At 41.7% G+C, this 20,803-nt stretch overlaps 2 protein-coding genes across 3 annotated transcripts; both read right to left on the bottom strand.

Moving 5' to 3' along the window:
• Positions 1-806: 806 nt before the first annotated feature.
• Positions 807-12,169, bottom strand: TRIM69 (tripartite motif containing 69). Of its 2 annotated transcripts, XM_039339517.1 has the most exons (9): positions 11,566-12,169; positions 10,476-10,571; positions 9,926-10,159; positions 9,529-9,551; positions 8,659-8,783; positions 7,799-8,262; positions 2,946-3,085; positions 1,067-1,152; positions 807-846 (listed from the first exon to the last, which is right to left on the bottom strand). In XM_039339517.1, exons 1-8 carry the CDS (start codon positions 12,058-12,060, stop codon positions 1,146-1,148), a joined length of 1,584 nt encoding a protein of 527 aa, XP_039195451.1. In that variant the 5' UTR covers positions 12,061-12,169; the 3' UTR covers positions 807-846; positions 1,067-1,145. The 2 variants fall into 2 exon arrangements, with proteins under 2 accessions (XP_039195451.1, XP_039195452.1); XM_039339518.1 differs by lacking the exons at positions 807-846; positions 1,067-1,152; positions 2,946-3,085 and having other exon boundaries at positions 7,392-8,262; positions 11,566-12,146.
• A 1,664-nt stretch (positions 12,170-13,833) lies between these two features.
• On the bottom strand, positions 13,834-19,685 carry B2M (beta-2-microglobulin). The gene is made up of 4 exons (XM_039339533.1): positions 19,527-19,685; positions 16,373-16,651; positions 15,233-15,269; positions 13,834-14,362 (listed from the first exon to the last, which is right to left on the bottom strand). The coding sequence occupies exons 1-3, from the start codon at positions 19,597-19,599 to the stop codon at positions 15,256-15,258; spliced, it is 366 nt and encodes a 121-aa protein (XP_039195467.1). The 5' UTR covers positions 19,600-19,685; the 3' UTR covers positions 13,834-14,362; positions 15,233-15,255.
• Positions 19,686-20,803: the final 1,118 nt, after the last annotated feature.

Consider the following 20,803-nt stretch of genomic DNA (forward strand, 5'->3'; position numbering starts at 1 on the left):
AGTGTCAAACTGCCGGCCCGCGGGCCAGACGCGTCATCTGGAAGCCGCGCCCACCCCATTGCCTGCAATGGCAAAACCGTCCTGATATGTTGTGTGATGTCACGTGACGTCGCGAGTTTGACATGTCTGGATTACAGGCTCATAAAAAAGGAGTTTAGCTAGATAGAGAGATGAATGTCTCCCACAACATCCTCTAATTTGTCCAACATCATGAGACATTAGAAAACCTACTGTATTTTCCGGCATATAAGACGACCCCCAACTTCAGAGAAGATTTGCATGGTTTAGAAAGTCATCTTATACGCCGGAAAATATGGTAGTTATTGCTCTCCTGAGCTATATGTCTTAGTAACGTATTTTATATATTTTATATACCTGTCACCATGTTACTTGATGGATAATCTTGAAGAGGAATGTAGGTTAGCTTCCCTGTTTCAGATGTCCTTGGACCTTGGCTGCAAGAAACGTAAATATTAAAATCACAGAGCTGGAAGGGACCGTGGAGAACTTTTAGTCCGCCCCCCCTGCTCTGGTTTATCACAGTTCCTCTATTGATAAATACAGTGAGAAGGGATGTTTTTAATTTCAGTTTATCATTTTTCTCATCTATCATTTTGCTAACTAAGAATCAGGGTTACAGGCTTTGCTCTGATTAATCATTTTCAAGAGCCAGGAGAAACAGATGAATTAGACTAATTAGTTATTCTCAGTCAATACATTACCCTTCAATACATATCAATTTCCATATCATTGATTCCATTCAAATTTATACCCTTTCTCCAGCTCTTTCTTGTCTCTTATCTGTTCCTGCTTCTTGATGCTTTTTGATTCAGTCGTTGGACCAGACTGCGGACAGAAAAACAACCTTAATTTCAAATGTCTCATTATTCCATCTGGCTATACCAGTTTATAAAAGAAATCCAATCAGCCTCATAAATCTTATTCTCTTATATGGGGCAGTAGTTACCTTCTATGAACAATTTTGCCTGAGGGAAAAATAACAAAAATTAAAAAAACTCTGGGCAATGGTATTGTTAACTGTTGCATTCTAGATATTTTTTCTTACCTGCAGTACAAGTGGACGGTAGTGTAAGTCCTGAACTGGACTGGTTATCTGTTCCCAGATAAAGTGGCCAATTTTTTTTCTAATTTCTACAGTGAAAGCAAAAGGAAAAAAAGAAAACCACTCAAGAAGGGAAAGGTTATTCAATTATTAATGTAACAACAGGGCCATTTTTCACTAGCAATCACACTAGCTGCCAAATTTACTATGCACAGTAATTAAATGTGATGCATCTTTTATAATAGAATACTAACATCTATATTCCAGCCTTATCTGGAAATTTATCTTCCCACCTGGGAAATTTCTAAAAAGATTCATCCTATGCTTACAATATAGTCCGAACCTGATATAGTTAGAAAAACAAATGGATCTCATTGGCATGCATACCCATACAGGTACAAATCCACACCCATTACTTCTCTGTGTACAGTAGTGGTCAAAATTGTGGAAACCTTTTGGGAAAAGTGTACAGTAGAAATGCCACATTTGATTAAGTTTCCACCCATTTTTCTTCTAATTTCTTTATAACTGTAGCCCTGTTCACTTAACAATACTATTTTACATCACTTTTTGGGCGACTAGTCAACTCTTTGCATCATTACTTTAATTTTATTGTGTTTTACAAGCTCACTCAATGAAAGAACACAAAAAAACCCCAACCAACGTGATAGCCATCACATAACACCCTGACAAATTGTCCTTCTCTCAGCTTCAATACATGACATCAATAACTGTATCCTACTGTGATCTGATTGGCTCATTGCCAAAACAAGAGGACATCCAATTGGTTCTCTAAACACTCATGCTCATTGGCTACAATTAGATGAAAGAAAGCTACCTGAGATCAACCTAAGCAAGTTGTACTTCCTTTTTCTGATTATTTGGCTATAACTTTTCTTAGAATACAGTACAGATAATTGAACAAACTTTGTTGCATTACATTCTTGATTAAATTATCTTTCCATGGATATATAATGTTATGGTACTACTCCAAAGAAAAGTGGTGTTATTAGCCATCAAAGCTCAAAACTACACTTTTCCCAAAAGGTTTCCACAATTTTGGCTACTACTGTATAATATATGTAGTTGCAATTGCTTGATGGGGTTTTCTTGCCAAGTGTACCAGCTGTTCTTTTATTCAGGTCATCCTCAGCTTGCACCAGTTCATTTAGTGACCGGTCCAAGTTACAGCACTGGAAAAAAAATGACTTAAGACCATTTTTCACACTTACAACCCTTGCAGGATCCCCATAGTCACATGATCAAAATTCAGATGTTTGGCCAGTGGTTCATATCTATGATGGTTGCAGGATCATAGAATAGAATATCTTTATTGTCACTGTGTAACTCACAATGAAATTGAGTGCTGCCCACTACACTACACACAAGTAAAAAACATAAATAAGAACGTACACTATATACATATATGTGTGTGTGAGTGTGTGTGTCATGTGATCCCCTTTTGTGACATCTGACAAAGTCAATGGGGAAGATGGATCCACTTAACAACCATGTTACTAACTGAACAACCGCAATGATTCACTTAACAACTGTGGCAAGAAAGAGGCTAAAAGGAAGGAAGGGAGGGAGGGAGGGAGGGAGGGAGGGAGGGAGGGAGGAAGGAAGGAAGGAAGGAAGGAAGGAAGGAAGGAAGGAAGGAAGGGAGAGAGAGAGAGAGAGAGAGAGAGAGAGAGAGAGAGAGAGAGAAAGAAAGAAAGAAAGAAAGAAAGAAAGAAAGAAAGAAAGAAAGAAAGAAAGAAAGAAAGAAAGAATCTTCCCTAGGACCTGAGAGAGGCAGATGTTGCTGTTGTTGTTGTTGTTGTTGTTGTTGTTGTTATTGTTATTGTTAAACGTATAGCTCATTCTGGTCCATACATACAACCTTTTTGCAAGCTGGCTGGTAGGAGAATGAAATGTCCTAGAGGCACGGTGTTTTTTATTTCGGCATTGATACTCGCAGTAAGAAAGCAGGAATGAAAAACGGTGAGTCGGCCCTCTAGATAGTCTAAACTTTGGTGTATTCTAAACAAGAAGAAGGAAACTTATGAACGTCAGGTGAAACAATTCAACACGTTTGCTTGTGTTGTGTCAGACTTCAACCTCACAAGGGAAGGTAGCTAAGATTTTCAGAAAGCACATTTCTGATAAATCTGCGCATCCGGAGCGCAGAGCAATTTCTTCATCTCTGTTAAATATCCACATCAAGCAAAATTGGAGCATTTTTTTGCAATGTGATGCCCATTTTTGTACTGTGGTGGGTATGTCTATGATAATTTATCTATATGCACAATTATCTATCTAAATGACACAAGACTCTAAAAGACTCACAGCTCTTCGTTTTTTCCCCTTTTTACTACCCTTTAATTCTTTTATTCAGGGTAGAGTCAGGGCAACTGAATGGAGAGTTTACTGGCTGGATGCCCTTCCTGACTCCCACATGGAGTTCACAGCAGATATTTTCCTCTCTGTGCAATAATAATAATAATAATAATAATGATGATGATGATGATGATAACAATAATAATAACAATAATAATAATAATAATAAAGTTGGAAGGGACCTTGGAGGTCATCAAGTCCAACCCCCTGCTCAGGCAGAAAACCCTATACCATTTTGGACAAATGGCTGTCCAGTCTCTTCTTAAAAACTTCTGGTGTTGGAACATTCACCGCTTCCGGAGGCAGGTTGTTCCACTGGTTAATTGTTCTAACTCAATGGTTCTCAACCTTTTTAATACCACGACCCCCCAACCAGTCGTAAGTCGAGGACTACTCAACTGGTGCAGCACCGTTTGCAGAATGGGAATTTTGGTGGGCTCAACAGGGCAGAGACAGCCTGGACAATTCCTATTGGCTTTTGAAAGCCAATAGAATTAGACTCTATTCAAGAGAGTCTATTCTATTGGCTTTCAAAAGCCAATAGAATAAAAGGGAGTAGAACATCTAAGGAAAAGGGGGAAAAAAATGGCGGACTGCGTTGTTTGGCGATCCCCGTGAAATGGTCGTTTGACCCCAAATGGGGTCTTGACCCACAGGTTGAAAACCACTGTTCTAACTGATAGAGAAACATCTGCCTGATAGAGAAATATCTGCCGCTGCCTAGAATTGAATTCTCAACCTTCCAAGCAAGAGGTGTCTTCACCTCTAGGCCTCCATGCAGTTTACTCGCAGCTCTTAATCAAATAATTGAATTCTAAACCGCAGCCAAGAATTTAGCTGAAGCTAGAGATAAATAAAATCTAGCAGGAAGCCATAACTTTTGGCTCATAAGATGTAGGAGAGTGAACTGCATGGTGTCTTGAGCCCTCCAAGGGAGAGGATAAAATAAGACCGTGTAAGATACTGATCCAAGCGGAGTTGCAATACCTTTTTGTATCCGGGTGAGAAGCATTGCTGCTGAAGAGATAATCAGCAGCTTCCAAATTCACTATCACCCCTCCTTCACCAACTGCAGGAAAACATCACAGGGAAGATCATGCAACACAAAAATGTGAAGTCACAGTACAGGTAAGTCCTCCACTTACAACAGTTCATGTAGTGACCGTTTGAAGTTACGACGACACTGAAAAAAGTAACTTATGACCCCATTTTTCACACTTAACAACTACAATGATTCACTTTAACAACTGTGGCAGGAAAGGTCCTAAAACGGGGCAAAATTCACTTAACAAACGTCTCACTTAGCAACAGAAATTTTGGGCCCAATTGTGGTCCTACGTCAAGGACTACTTGGTATAGTCTATCCTTTGCCAATGACTTAGTCTACCAAGATTTAGGCTTTTCTCGGAAAAAAGACTGAAAAGTTAACATCGATATCTGGATGTAAATCCCAATACAGATCGTCCTTGACTTGCAACTGTTCATTTAGTGACCGTTTGAAATTCCAACGGCTCTGAAAAACGTGACTTACAACCGCTCCTTGCCCTTACGACTGGCAAAACATCCCCACGGTCAGGTGATTAAAATTTGGGCACATGGCAAGCAGGCACGCAATTACCCAGGCTGCACTGTCCCAGGGTGATGCAATTGCCATTTGCCACCTACCTTTCAGCAAGCAAAGTCCATGGGGAAAGCTGGATTCGCTTAACGACTCCATGACTCGTTTAACAACTGCCGTGATTTGCAAAAAAAATAAAAAATAAGGTCACGAAGTCGGGGGGGTGCTTAGCAAATGGAAATTCTAGCCGTTCCTTCTTTACGGTCATAAGTCAAGGACTCCCTGTAATTGTTCTTAAAAAGAGGACTGGCTGTCTCTAGGTTCAGCCACCCCAGGTAGAGGAATTTTCCTCTGGGATTTGCTGGGGTGCCCAGCCGCCATTATCAAAATTCAACGCCTGGGGAGCAGGGGGGGGGTTCAATGACATGGGCGCCATTTTGATTTCTGCCCGATTCTCACCAGCAGCCCTTAATTGCAATTGGGGGAAGACTTAGGACCCTTCACCCCTATGGGGGCTTCCCCTGCTTTCCTCCCTCCCCTCCCCCATCCCAGGGGGATTCCCTCGCCCCCCCACCTCACCCCAAAAGTGGTAGAGCTCTGGGGGGACGCTCTGCGAAAACCAGGCGCTGCGGCCTCTAAACATCCCGCCTTGAGGCCCAGCAGGATCCTCGCCAAGCTCCATCGGTCCCCCGTTTCCTCTCCGTCCAAATGAAGGCCCTGAAATGTCTCCGCCCTGAAGGGAGGAAGGGAGCGGTTTGCACCTGCTTCTGATCCTCTCTTGCATGCATTTTTGCACATGGGTGTGCATTTCTCCAGTGGAAGCTGCAGACAAATCACAGACCTGGGTTTCCTCTTCTTCATGGGGTGGGGGGTCTCCTCTCCGGTCAGGACGTTACAAAAGGCAGTTAAATCCAGAGCCTGGAGCACCCAGCTCTGGAAATAAAGGGCCTAAAAGAAGCCCTGAAGCCTGCTTGCAGATTCCAAAAGCAGCTTTTAGAACAATTAACCAGTGGAACAACCTGCCTCCAGAAGCGGTGAATGCTCCAACACTGGAAGTTTTTAAGAAGAGACTGGACAGCCATTTGTCCGAAATGGTGTAGGGTTTCCTGCCTCAGCAGGGGGTTGGATTAGAAGATCTTCAAGGCCCCTTCCAATTTTTATTATTATGATTATTATGCATCATCACACAGTCAGCCAGATGTTCAGACTGGATTTGGCATTTTGTCTACCTATCGAGTCCTTACCCAGGACCTGGGATAGGCAGATGTGGATGTTTGATGGTATTACAGATATCGTCGCAGGATGAAGCAGTTCCTAATAAGGCCGCCTTTTGCAATTGACTAATAGCGAATTTGTCAATGCCAATGGTGTTCAAGTGGTGCTCCAGTTGTTTTGGGATTGCACCGAAGGAGCCTATGACTATTGGTACTACCCTTGCTTGCTTTTGCCACAGTCTTTCTATTTCTATTTGTAGGTCTTTGTATTTTGTTATCTTCTCCAGTTCTTTCTCTTCTATTCTGCTGTCTCCAGGCACTGCCACGTCCACTATCCAGACTTTTTTGTCTTTCTTATCGACAATTGTTAAGTCTGGGGTGTTATGTTGCAGGTGCTTGTCTGTTTGAATTCTAAAGTCCCAGAGCAGTTTAATTTTATCATTTTCTATGACTTTCTCTATTTGATGATGATGATGATGATGATGGTGATGATGGTGATGATGATTATATATTAATCATGTGAACCGTAATCACGCTAACAGTGATATTTCAAACCCACAGAATAGGCAAAGAGTAACAGAAATCAACAGCCCATGTTCGTTTTGGAATACAGGCCATCCTCGACATTAAATTTCCATGGCTGCTAAGTTTTGCCCCATTTTACGACCTTTCTCACCACGGTTGTTTAGCAAATCACAGCACTTGTGAAGCTAATAACACGGTTAAGTGAATCTGGCTTCCCCATTGACTTTGCTTGCCAGAAGGTCACAAAAGGAGATCACGTGACCCTGGGACACCGCAATTGTCATAAATAGGAACCAGCCTGACAAGCATCTGAGTTTTGATCACATGATCATAGGAATGCTGCAAAGGTCGTAATTGTGAAAAATGGTCATAAGTCTCATTTTTCACTGATGTAGTAACATTGAATGGTCACTAAATGAACTGTTGAAAGTTGAGCACTACCTGTATTACTTCCTCGGGTTTCTGAACGTTTTCCTGTTTTCACACCAGTTCTGAAGAAGTGAGTTTTCCATCAAACATCAGAAGGGGGGGGGAAAGCCATGCTTAAATTTAACTTTTTCTTTTGATTTGATCAAGATACCTTTATTATTATTATTATTATTATTATAATCACATGTGTGTTATGGAATGGAACACTAATAGCTTGGGATACATCTTTCTGCTCAACCTTATAGTCAGAAATTGTCCCGGAAAGAAATCAGACGATCTCATTGGAGATGCTGTTTAAGTGGTCAAGGAGGCATCTGGCTACTTTTTCAAGACATGACCGTTGTCCCAGCTGAACCACAGAAAGGGGCAAAGGAACTACTCTACTGTTGAAAACAGCTGGGAGTAAGCCCCAGCAGAAGTCCAAGGGAAATAGTTGGGCCCTTCTATCAGCACTGGGAGCGTACCCCACAATCCTATAGGGTCCTTTTTTCCCACAAAGCCAGGCTGAGACATGTTGGCTGAGGAGATATCTCCATCTTCACCATGCTTCTACATATCAAAAGCAATGATTCTCAGCGGTTCCTTGTTCTCTCCAGAGTCGTTCAGACACGGGCAAAAGTAGGGGTATACCTTCTCGGTGAAAGTGTCCGTGAAGGTGTAGAGGTGAGACATGGCCATGGCCTCATAAAAGGATACCTGGCCCTCCTCGTAATCCAAATAGATCCCCACTCTGCACAGATTGCCAAACAAGGTTAGACATTTGGGGTAGACATCTACAGCCTTTAACTCATTCTTATTCCTCAGCTTGATCAACCAGTGGCCCTCCTTGGGTGATAGGGGATAATTCCCTTTCCGGTTAACACTTTCCCGGACAACTCCCAAGGTCCACTTGGTCTTCTTCTTCACTTCCACTTCCCAATAGTGCCTCCCGGTGGTGAATCCTTCAGAAGCTAAGACCGAAACACTGCAGTCAAATCTTTCTGGAATATCTGGAAGAATCTGTTTCATGTCGTTATGCCAGACGCAGGTCAACCCTTCGGAGAGGATCAAGTTGGGGTGGGCTGTTTTAGGATCCAGGGTGATGAAGGTGATGTCTGGAGAAGGAAGGACATGATTGGTGAAGCACAGGAAATGTCCCCACATGACTTGACACATAATAAACAAGGCCTTTCTACATGGTACGCTAACTTCTCTTTTTTTGTACAGATATGAAATACATGAAGCTCTTATTCTAAAATCAACAGCAGTGCACAGTATTTCTATCATCATAAACAGTTCCAAGTGTCAAATCCCAAAATTAAATGTGTGTTTCTTTCAGTTACTAGCAAGAAGTCCAACAGTGGTTTCCAAGTGGAAACAAAGTTAGACTAAAGAATAGCTTCTTTCGCCATTCCAGCCAGTTCCATGAGCTTCACCATCCCTTCTTCCATGATAGGAATGAGAAAAAATCCATTTCGGTTAAGATCAACTGGATCTGGTTGCTTCTTTACCTGGATTAAGGATGGTTCTCATTTCTTTCCATAGGGCATAATGCATGGGGCCTTTGAATTCTCCAGGGCTGAGCGTCCCAGTCACTAATTCTCCCATAGACGAATTGTCAGTTTTCTGTTCCATCCTACACAGGACATTTGTAGAGTTAGTTAAATGTGGTAATGATGGGAGAGGAGGGGGGGATAATCCCAGAAACGACTATTGTCTTGGGATATATTGGCTAAGAGCAATGCAGTGAGGAATACTTCCTGCCTCAAAGAATTGCTATATGTTGTCCTCAAGCTACTATATGAAAAAGAGCTGTGTTTGATGCCAACATCATCCCCAGCATTTCTTCCTGTCTGATATAATTGCATGGAGCTAAGGAGGAAAAATGAAGTAGCAACATAGACCAATTAACTTATTCCTTGTAGGGTCCTTGGTGCTCTTTGATCTTGGTTGCTTTGTTGCAGACCTTTCATTACCCAACTAGTTAACACCATCCATGCACTGATGATATTACCTAGTTGGGTAATGAAACATCCGCAAGAAAACATCAAGCTCAGAGAGCACCAAGGACCACACAGTTCAACCCTGAACAATAACAATTCTCTTCTATTGGAACTCATTCATTGCTTGAACACTGCTACATGTGTTTAAATCAACACAGAAGAAAACTACATAGATGCTGAAGGGTTGAATGTTGGGATTCCCAATCCCAAGGGAAGACCCTTATGTATTTATGTTTGTTTGGGTCCTTCAGACAGAGCAGGATATGCAGCTCCAGGAAGATCAGGCCAACCAATGGGGATGGTTAATCTTCATATTTTTGCTACTCTTGAAGTCCGCAATAATTATTTTAGAATATTTCCTTATAGACTCATACTCACCGGTCTACAAATGGCTTTATTCCCTGTCAGGAGAAAAAAAAAAAACAAGAGAAAAGGAAGAAGAATCATTTCTAAATTGCCTTCTCTTTGGACCCATTTATAACACAAATATAACTCAACAAAGCAAAACAGGTAGTAGATTAGATTTCAAAATTCTCAATGGTCTTCACAGTTTTGAAGGCCTGGGTAGCATTCATACCTTTCTTCTAAAATATATATGAAATGATCTTAAAGCCAAATGGCTGCAAGCTCTATCTTTGACCTTGTCTACTTGACATCGTAATTCTCAACGACGTCCTTCTTCTCAGTGCTAAGCAGATGCCTGAGCGTCCTAAATCTGAGACTTCAGAGACATAATCCCAAACCACGTTCAACTGTGTCAATCTGGAAATCTTACTTTTAGGAAACCCGCAGAATTTTGTTGGTACAGCCGAGCCTGAATGCAGACCAAGGTGTCCTTTGCAATCTGTGATCTGTCTTGGAGTTTGTTTAGGTTTCCTTCCATTTCCTGCAGGAGGATTTCACTCTCTTCCTTTAACTGATGAATTAACATTTTCTCCTTGGTGTGAAGAAACTGGTGCAGCTTTAGGAACTCCAAGGAGATATGGTACTGGAGCTGTAATTTGTTCTCCTGAAAATAAATTAAAAGAAAAAAAAATTGAAAACAAAAATCCATGCAACTAACGGACACTAGTTATAGAGATTCTGATTGTTGATCTATTATTTACCATGGAACAATAATTACACCATAAATGAGCTTTTGCAACATAGCTTTAGACCCACTTCCTCATTTTAATAATGGCTACCAAGAAAGAAAACCAATTCTGATTTTATTGGCTTGCAGTGTATGTATTTGTGTTCAAAATGGGGGAATAAATATATTGTTCCCTCCCCCCAGTCCTCAAAAAATTCAGACGGATGGTATCTACTGAATTCGTGATACTCACTTTATGACTGGATATTTTCTCCTCCTGGGCGTTCTTCAACACATCCAGTTTTACCAGGATAGACCTGAGCTGAAGTCTCAATGTGAGTAGCCTTTCCTATGGATACGACAAGTTACAGCTACGTTTTAGCCAGATTAAAAAGTTGTTTGAATCTTTCAGTAGGTTTCCTAGATGCCCACTAGGCCTACCTAACTCATGGTTTGTTGAAAAATAATGCTGCAAATATATACAGCAGGGGTGTCCAACTTGGCAACTTTTAAGACTTGTGGACTTCGACTGCCAGCAACTTTTAAGACTTATGGACTTCATCTCCCAGAATTCTGGGAATTGAAGTCCAAAGGTCTTTAAGTTGCAAGGTTATGTAGTATTGCTTTCAATTCTGAAATGATTGTTTACAATACAAAGCTAACCTGTATCAATATAGATGTTCACTTTCTAATCAAAATCTTAGGTAGAATACCCCAAGTCCGTCAAAGGTGTTGCTTCTTCAGTTTTAACGTAGCAGAAAGGAAGTCATACTCTTTGAAACATGGGGAATAATCACGTAACTGCACTTTTACAGGTTTTATTTGATTAAGTGTCCTTTACATTTGATTCTGACTGGGCTCATTTTCTTTGTCCTGTGGAAAGTTTGGCTTCTAGTGTTCCTCTCAGAAAATCAGTGGGCGTTTCAAAGAGCGTGCACATCTGCTTAACACACTTTTGAAGTAGGCATTTGTGCAGGTCGACTTACAACAGTTCACTTAGTGACCGTTCCAAGTTACAACGGCACTGAAAAAAAGTGACATGCCCCAAATCCTTAGCCTTCAAATGTGGGTCATCTTTGAAGTGTGGATCATTTCAAACAAAACACAAGGGATTTTTCGAGTTCAGCAACTATAAGCAGCGTGGACTTCACACTCCCACAATTCCAGAGCCGGCATGCTGGCTGTGGAATTCTGGGAGTTGAAGTCCACACGGCTTAATGTCGCTGAGCTTGAGAAATACTGCAGAATATTAAGAGGTGATCTGCTGAAAGATGCTTCAAAAGCTTCCCTTTGACTGGCTCACGGGACCATTGATGGGGATCAGGCCTCAGCGTGTCATTTACCGTATATATCTGCACTGCATCAGGGATGAGAAGAAACTGAGAGCATTGATCCTTCGGTATCTGAGCTTCACGGCAGGTGAAACAAGCTAGTTTCCCTTGAGGCTTCCAATAAAGGGTCAGTGGTTCACCATGCTCCATGCATTTCTGCTGTTGGCCTCCTACGTGAAAAGTCTTAATCTTCTCCGCCATCTTTTCCAAGGCTTGGTTGATTATGAACTTGCGTTCAGGAACGTTGACGTGACATTCTGGGCAGAAAACACCCTTTTTATTCCAGATAGCCTCCAGGCAAGGTTTGCAGAAGTTATGGCCGCAAGGTAGAATGACCGGCTCTTTAAATAGTTCGAGGCAAAGGGAACAGGACAACTCCTTGGTGAAGTCATCTGCATGCAGGTCCCATGAGGTGTTTGATGAGCTGGCTAGAATCGGGCTCACTGCTCGTTCGTTTAGGGAAAGGAGCGAGGAAGTGGACGGATTTTTGCTACTGGAAGTGGACATTGTACTGGAAAGAACAGACACTGAAGCAACAATCAGAAATAGGGAAGAAAGCGTGCGTGAGAACGATTGTCTTAAATGACAATGATTGTATTAGTAGTTCATGTACCTGGGGTCACCTCCAATTCCATCATTGGATCATCTACAATCTTTAACCAAAATAAAGTTGATAATTTAATCATTAGAGTCTAATGAATCAGCTAGATTTTAGATCAGCTAAAAGTTGTTGGAGATGAGCAGCAATTAGGTTTAATAGATGAGAGAGAGAGAGAGAGAGAGAGAGAGAGAGAGAGGAACACAGAGAAACAGAGAGTGGGAGAAAGAAACAGAGAGAAAGGGAGAGAGGGAGGGAGGGAGGGAGGGATGGAGAGAGAGAGAGAGAGAGAGAGAGAGAGAGAGAGAGAGAATGAGATGAGTTTTTCCAGTCCCAAACCTTTAGTTATGTTTAAGTATAGCTCCCAGGGTTAAGTCCTTCTGATGAAAATTCTTGCCACCCACCCTTGCCGAAGTGGTCAATTGAGGAAGATTGATTTTTGCCATCTTCTGTTAAATTTTCATGCCTGTATTTTTTTTTTAAATGATTGAAAACTCTGCAGAATCACCTTTGTAGACCATCCAAAGGTTCTACCAATTAATCTGGCCAGTTGTAGACATTACTCACCAATTTCCACTTGATGTCATTTCAGATCAGGAAAGAGCTCCTGCTTTGAAAATATTTTTTCAGAAATGCCACACTGGGACCTAGAAGTCACCATCTAGCCCAGTGGTTCTCAACCTTTCTAATACCATGATCCCATAATACAGTTCCCCATGTTGTGGTGACCCCCAAGTAGGTGAGGCCATCAATAAGAGGGAGTAGGACAGCTAGGGAAAAGGGGGAAAAAAATGGCGGACTGCGTTGTTTGGCGACCCCCGTAAAATGGTCATTCAACCCCAAATGGGGTCCCGACCCACAGGTTGAGAACCACTGATCTAGCCTTTCCTCTGAAAGATGTGCATTGGATTGGGGTGCTTCAAAATAAATTGAGCCTGGCTTCCAATTTCCACCCATTGGTCTATCATTTATAGCATTTCTAGGGAAGTCACCTATTTTGCAGAATAAAGTCTCCACTTTATTGTTCAGAAGAATCCTTGGTTTTTTGCCTGCGTTACTCACTAACCTGCTTTCAGTGTCCTGCCTTCTAACTGCCATTCCCCAACTGTCTTCTTCTTCCAGAAGATTCCATTGGCTCCCTAGGAAATTTAGTCTCAAATCTCCTCAGGAAGCTCTCAAAGCAAGAACAAACTGGATAATAGCTGCCAAACGGCTCTTATTTTATTCTTTTCTCGACGTTACTTTCCTACTGATTGTAATCCAATATTCCCAGACAGGCACAAACCGGCACCTATTGTTTTCATAATCTTACATCTGCAAAAATAAAAAACTACTCCAAATCTTGTGGAGCTATGATTTTGAAGCATTTATTTATAAGCCAAATAATATCAGGATGATTTACTGACAAAAGAAATCCTCAGGCAATGCAATTTTTGAGAAATATTGTTGCTAAATATTGTCTGTGCAATGTATTTCATCGGCTGAGTTAAAGGCCTAAACATTTGCAGTGTGCTAAATTTGGCTGAGAATCTTGGCCAGGTTTCATGTAGCTTATATTGTCTTTTTTTTTTTAATGTACACTCTTTTAATGAATTGCTTACTATGTAGCCTAATGTTTCATTGTAAAGTACTTTTGAGGTGTTTCACTCAATCATTCAAAGGCACAAAGAACTTCCAAAGAAAACACTGTAAGATAGCTTTTATTGGAGGGTTATGTATACATTAATGGAGGATAACAAAATGAACTTATGTGCTGGGTAAGACTGTCAGCAGTTTATAAAAGGAAACTTTAATTACCATTTTTAGAAAATTCTATTTTTCCATTCTTGTCTCAGTAATAACAGAAGCAAATACTCTTAATTCCTAAAAGATTTAACATAGCAATAAAGCGAAAGTGATGGCCTTTTCAGACATTCAAATTGATTAATCAGTTGTCTTTCGACTCTATGAGACTATATTTATGATGATGACTCCATATGGACTATGACTCTAAATGTAGAAAACTTATTATAAAATCACGATGGTTCAAATGCTGATTTATATAAACACATGAGGGCTATCTTTGATAGTTTCCTGAAAAGGCCTGGCTTTTAAAAGTTTTTAAAAGTTAAAATTGGTGCTTTTCAATCAGTGATAAGCAGAAACAGCACTTGAAGTCAATTCAGAAACATCATCAGCAGAACTAGTGCTTCAAATCAGCATTCATCAAATCTGGAAAAAAAATATTTTACATTAAAAAAAAAAGAAATGTAGTACAGTACATTATAGACTGGACTGGAAACCAAATTGTTTTTCACATCTGTGTTTGAGTCTCTCTTAATTTATATTGAAAATATTAAAATCATGAAAATAGGGGGAAAGTACTTTTAAAAGTATTGCAAGAGTTGTGCCGGGCTCTTGTAAGGATTGACAAAAGATTGTGAAAGGTGTTTAAAGCAGTGCTCAGCCAAACCTGGGTAAATTATCCAACACTGAATAAAATTGGTTTTTCTTTGGGTAAGAAACAAGATTAAGCTTCCTGAATGGGAAGCAAAATATCTCAGATTAACAAACTTTGGCCTAGTTGCCACGATTTAACCTTTTTAGACACATCATGAACCTGTTACCCAATCACAGCAGAGACTTTTAAAGTGTTTTACCTACATTGGTTAAGTAAAAAGAACTTTTTGATAAGCAGGTAATGAAGGCAGCTCTGCTTTAAAAGTACAGTAGAAATATTAATTATGATAATTTTGGTTATTGTGTTCTACGCTTTTTGACAGTATAGCATGTGGATTCTGCACACACAGACATACACACGTATACATGCATGCTGGCAGGGGAATTCTGGGAGTTAAAGTCCACACACCTTAAAGTAGCCAAGTTTGAGAAACACTGGTTTGAAGTTTAAGCTTTCTTCTTTTTTTTTACAGGTCTCTTTCCTGACAAAAGCTGCTTAAACACATTGCTCTCTAGTTTCATTTTGTTTACTGCTTTCTCTTGATTTTTTACTCCCTTAGTAATAATACTACACATAAACATAATACACGTATTTTCATATTTCCTGTGAAGCACACTTTTCATGAAACAGCCATTTCTTACCTTGTTTGAGGGAGACTACTGGCTTAGTAATCCTGTTCTGTAGAAGACAAAAGAGTAAACTTTTAGCAAACATTTCTTCAAACGTATATCAAATCATTGAGGGCCTACAGATTCTAAGCTAATTCTTTGCTGCTGCTTCACATGCTCAGCCAGAAGTTCACATCTAAATTTTTATTTTTTGTCTTAAATGGTTAAAAAGACTTTTCTGGCAGCATTTTCTATCAAGGCTTTTTGTAGAATGAGTTAGTATATTTCAGAAAAACCTCAAGAGAAATCCTCTTAAAGAAAAGAAAGCGATCTAGGGAAGGCAAGAACAAAATCCAGCAGTAGCCTACAGATCCACAACAGATCTGTAACAGATTCCTTTTCATGATGTTTACAAGCCAACTGCCCAGAATCGTTGGAAATTGGGAAGTGTACAATTTAATACAGAATAATAAAAACAATCAGACTTAGTGAACTGATTATACTTCTTTCTTTTTAGAAATATGTCTACTGAAATCCTAAGATACAGAAAAGGGACGCTTACTATCATTTGTTATTATACCCCATGACAATAAAGTAGAATTCCAGTATTCATGTATTGCCTGTTTTCTGACTGCTCAACTATGAAAGGCTGAAAAAGTAAGCCATGGTTTGTCAGAGATGGGAGATTGAAGATCAGAAAGTGCGAGAAATCCAACAGATTATCATGGTTCATTGGAAGTTAGGACTGGGTTCAACGAAAGGTTGCTTCAGTGCCCAGGATATAGCTTCACTGCACTGGCCCCTTTACAGGAGGGGTGGGGAACTTCTACTCTCCAGAGGTTGCTGAACTACAACTCCCAGGATCCCTCACCAAGGGGAAGGAGACCAGGAAGACTAGACCAGCAATATGTGGAGAGAGATTAGACTGATGACTCCCATGATGTGTTCTCCAGCTAAACTAGGGGGTCTCCAAACTTGATGACTTGAAGACTTGTGGACCATGCTGGCTGGGGAATTCTGGGAGTTGAAGTCCACAAGTCTTAAAGTGGGTAAGTTTGGAGACCCCTGGGCTAAACCATGGCTTAAGACATCTTAACTATTCCTGTTTCAAGTGGAGGAAGAATGGGGAGGGAGAGGAGGAAATGGAACAGAAAGTCAAGTCAAAATAGTTACCCCATTTCAAAATCTTTGGTGCCAGAAGCGCCTGGTGTTCCACCTTGCACGTATATTCATCTTTTCCATTGGGAACCACCGAAGCGTAAGTCAGAAGCTGGAAGGTCCAGTCTTCCTTGAAAGAGAGATCAGACTGCTTGACGTTGGGTAGTTCAGCGTTATTCTTCAGAAGAGTAACATTGATTTTTGGAGGGTGGAAACCCTCCGCGAAGCAGTGCAGAACGTTCTCCTTGCCAGCCGACATGGGATAGCGGGAATACATTTGCACCTCTGGCGGTTCTATAGGTTGAAGGGGAGAAAAAAAAAACAAGAGAAGATGTTGCAAACCCAGGTAATCTTGCTTGTATTTTCTTTACTATGCCCAGAGGGCCTTGAGATAGATTTTGGTCCTCAGATTTTGCTTCCAGAGAAAACATGGCTTCCAACAGCTGATCTATCCAGATGGCTTCAGGGCCACCTCTTTAGAAAGATATAGGGGACTTTAAAAAAGAAAGAAAGAAAAAGAAAAAGAAGCAAAGAAATGGGTTCCCAAATGAATCCTTTTGACTGCAGGCAGGATTCTCCTGACTTGGCCCAGATTGTCCTCAACTTACATCCACAATTTGGATCAGAATTTGGGTTGCTAAGTGATGCGGTCGTTAAGCAAATCATCACATGACCGGACCTGATTTTATTTACCACTTTTATTGTGGTCATTAAGCGAATCACATGGTCGTTAAGTGGTTCCGGCTCCCCCATTGCGTTTGCATGTCAGAAGCAGGCTGGGAATTAAGATCATGTGACCGCAGGGCACGGTCAATCTTTGTAACTGCGATCACAGAGAGGTGTGGGAGAGGTGTGACAGTTGTAAATCCCATCCTCACCCCCAGTTCTCGGAGAACAAAGATTAAATAAAAGTGCCACACACACACACACACACAATGTTTTTCAATCATGGAACTCTTGAGGTGTGTGGACTCCCAGAATTCCTCAGTCAGCACATTATCTGTAAGTTGAAGTGCACATATCTTAAAGTTGCCCAGGTTGAAAAACAATGATTTTAGAGCAATGTTTCTCAACCTTGACAATTTTAAGGCATGTGGACTTCAACTCCCAGAATTCCACAGCCAGCATTGCTGGCTGTGGAGGTTGAGAAACCCTGTTTTAGAGCGAACAAAATGTTTGTTTTTTGCTTTCCCTTTTTTAAAAGCCCTTTTAAAAGATTTTTTTTTCCCCTTTGGCAATGTATCTATCACAATCATCTTTATGTTTTGTTCCTTTTCTTTCCCTGTTACTAGGTGAGAAAGCAGGAGACCTTGAGTTCAAGTCCTGCCTTAGCCATGAAAGCCAGCTAGTTGACTTTGGGCTGATCTCCTTTGAACCAGAAGTCACTCCGTCAGCCCAAACCCCCTTGCAGGGCTGTTGCTGCAGGGAGGAAGAAGGTGTGTGGGATACGTTTGCCACCATGAGTTACTGGTAAAAATAATAAAGGTGGGATATAAATATTTTTAAAGCAAAACAAAAAAAAAATAAGGCCAGCAAGTGTCAGAAATTAACAGCCCAAGCTTCTTTTCACTGTTAATTTCCCAGACTCTCTTTTCCTAAATCTAGCAACTACTGCGGAACTCTAGAACAGTGATGGCAAACCTTTTAGAGACCGAGTACCCAAACTGCAACCCAAAACCCACTTATGTATCATTGGGTGACAGGTGGGTGTGGCCCATTGGGTGGGTGTGGCCCATTGGGTGGGCATGGCTGTGGTGGTAACCGCAGACTGGGTGGGACTAAAAAGTTCAACTCCAACTTTGGAGATCTTTTTTTTTTTCCCCACGAGAAATTGAAATTGATTGGTTGAACCTTTTTTTTTTTTTTAAGGCGGCAGAGGCCTAAAGCGAAAAGGTTTTATAAAACCCAGCTGAAGGCCTAGGACTGGGGCGACGGTGTGCGTGCCCAGAGAGGGCTCTGTGTGCCACCTGTGCGCATACCCACAGAGGGCTCTGTGTGCCACCTGTGGCACATGTGCCATAGGTTCGCCACCACGGCTCTAGAACAGCCCTTCCCGACTATTTTATAACTATTTTATTTTACTTTCGGAGAACGCACCATATCAGAAAACATGCCTCTTTCTGGCACACCATCCTCCCTTCCAAATCAAAGAAAATACTTGTTACTCAAGTCTTCCTCTTTTTCCCTTTTGCATAACTACGTCAGAAACACTGCAAAGGGAAGAAAATCAGGTTGCCCTGAAGTTTATAACAAAAGACAAGATGGTGGCCATCACAGGCCTTTGTGTTCCACATCCAGAACTTCTGCCTTTGGGGGGGGGGGGATTTTTTTTATTGTTTTGGAATAGTTTAAGCCATCCTGTGACGTTTAGGCAGCTTTTTAAAAAACGTAATAAACATAGAAGAACAAAGAGAACCCCTCCCATTTCCTTCTCCTACATCCCAATCAACTGAAAGAAGAAGAAAAACAAAAAACAAAATTCAATTCAATTTTCCTCTTCCTTCTTCCAATCAAATCTGTCTCTCCAAAGCAAGTGTCACAAGGGGGTCGACATTTTCCTTTCAATTCCCTAAAATATTTGTAACAATAATAAAGGCAGGATAGAAAGAAATAAGATTATAGCAGGCCACAGAAAGAGAGGCAAGAAGCCCCCACCCCCCACTTCCTTAAGACGGCAACTCCCACCTTCCCACAAATTTCTGGGCTAACCCGGGGCAGACCCAGGAGACACAAATTTAATTTCCTAGAATATTTGTAAAAACAATAAAGGCAGGACATAAAGAAATAAGATTATACCAAGCCACAGAAAGACGGGCTTTCTGTCTTAAGACTACATCTTCCAGCAAACCATTGGGCTGACCCGGGACAGATCCAGGAGACGCAAACCCACCTTTAGCCCCCCCCCCCCCAAAGTCCCTGCGAGTTTCGAGGTCCAAGCCCTCCCGCTCATGCCCAACCCCTCCCACGGGCTGGAAGCCCGACGCCCGAAGCTCCTGGAGAAATGCAACCAATGCAGGGAAAAAGAAAGCCCGTTTTCAGCACCGCAACTTCTCAAGTCACCCGTTTCTGGCCCTGGTTAGAAGGTGGCCGCCGCCGCCGGACGGAGGGCAGGAAGCCCCGGCAGGAGCGCAAAAACCGCACGCGCCGAGAAGCAGAGAAGTTGTCTTACTGTTCGTGGCTTCCGCGGGACCGGAGACCCACACCAACACAACGCACCAGAGGAGAAACTCTTTGGAGGCCATGCTTTCTTTTTGCTTTTTGGCAGCAACCCTGCACGCTCCTCGGATCGCAACCGAAATGACTCTGCGGAGCTGGGGAACTACGCCTAAGAGAGAAAGTCCCTCTCTCTGGACCAATCAGAAAAATGGAAAGAGCTGTGTCGTCACCGGTAGCTAGGCACGAGGTTTCCCGCAAGCGTCTGCTCCAGGAGTTCGGGACTTTCCAGCGCAGGCGCAGTTCTGCCCGCTGCTACTTCCACTTTCGTTTTTCGTTATGGAGAAGGATCCGCTGATTTCCGAGAAATGTAACTCAGCTTTCGGGGGGGGGGAGGGGCGGACCGAGGAGGATCGGCTTGCCCTGAAGATCCTGAAAGCGGATTGCGGCGTCTGGGGCGATCCCGGTTGTGGGTTAACCTGGGAATGGGAATGATTAAAGCAAATCAAGCACAAAGTTGGGTAAAAAAAAAATAACAGCCATCTTATAGACAAGAGGAGACTGTTTACAGATCACACTAAGTTTTGGGCTGCTCGGGCCTAAAGTTTGTGGAGAAAACCACCATTGGCAAGGTTCATCACAACAAGAAGTTGAGTTAAAACCAGGCAGGTCCCGTTGTGCCTTAGAAGGTGAAGGACCGCTTGCTGCTTCTACCACGTTCTTCAACTTCTCAGTCTTAATCTACAGTCCTGGGATCTCTTGGTCTCCCATCCAAGTATCATCAATCACACCAACCCTGCCTAAATTTCCAAGAGTATCTAAGAACTAGCTAACTTTTTCCACTGGCCATTTTTCCTCACTACTCCCTTTGCTTCTTTCTACACACAAACATAACACCTGAGAAGCAAACAATGAAAGCCCTGCACATTCTCCTCAATTAGGCCTTTACTGAACAATGTATGCTTTTACGCCTTACTTGTACCCTCCCCAGAGTTGCTCTGTGAGAGAAATGGGCTGTTTCTAAATGCGATTAAATCCATAAAATTGTTCTGCTCTGGGAATTCTGAGAGCTGGAAGTCCATCCATTTTAAAGTTGCCCAGGCTGAGAAACACTTGAGTTACAGCATGCAATCAAAGTTCCAGGTAATATTCCTTCTTTCTCAATTTTTTTCTTTATACCACCCTTCCCCCCCAAAAAAATATTGTTCCAGAAAAAAGGTGGAATAGCTGCAATTGATTAGCTTTGTTAGGGCCAGTTCTTTTTTTTTATTGCTTTGTTAGGGCCAGTTCCTT

Source organism: Crotalus tigris, unplaced genomic scaffold (assembly GCF_016545835.1).
Source record: "Crotalus tigris isolate CLP2741 ecotype Arizona unplaced genomic scaffold, ASM1654583v1 scf7180000017735.2152567, whole genome shotgun sequence".
NCBI lineage: Eukaryota > Metazoa > Chordata > Lepidosauria > Squamata > Viperidae > Crotalus > Crotalus tigris.

Excerpts from the sequence above, each read along its gene's own strand:
- TRIM69 (XM_039339517.1), bottom strand. The coding sequence starts at position 12,060 with ATGTCCACTTCCAGTAGCAAAAATCCGTCCACTTCCTCGCTCCTTTCC. Across the intron at positions 8,784-9,528 it reads ATAAAGCCATTTGTAGACCG|GATGGAACAGAAAACTGACA; the intron begins GTGAGTATGAGT and ends TGTCCTGTGTAG. Across the intron at positions 8,263-8,658 it reads GAGAACCATCCTTAATCCAG|ACATCACCTTCATCACCCTG; the intron begins GTAAAGAAGCAA and ends TTCCTTCTCCAG.
- B2M (XM_039339533.1), bottom strand. The coding sequence starts at position 19,599 with ATGGCCTCCAAAGAGTTTCTCCTCTGGTGCGTTGTGTTGGTGTGGGTC. Across the intron at positions 16,652-19,526 it reads TCCCGCGGAAGCCACGAACA|AACCGCCAGAGGTGCAAATG; the intron begins GTAAGACAACTT and ends TTCAACCTATAG.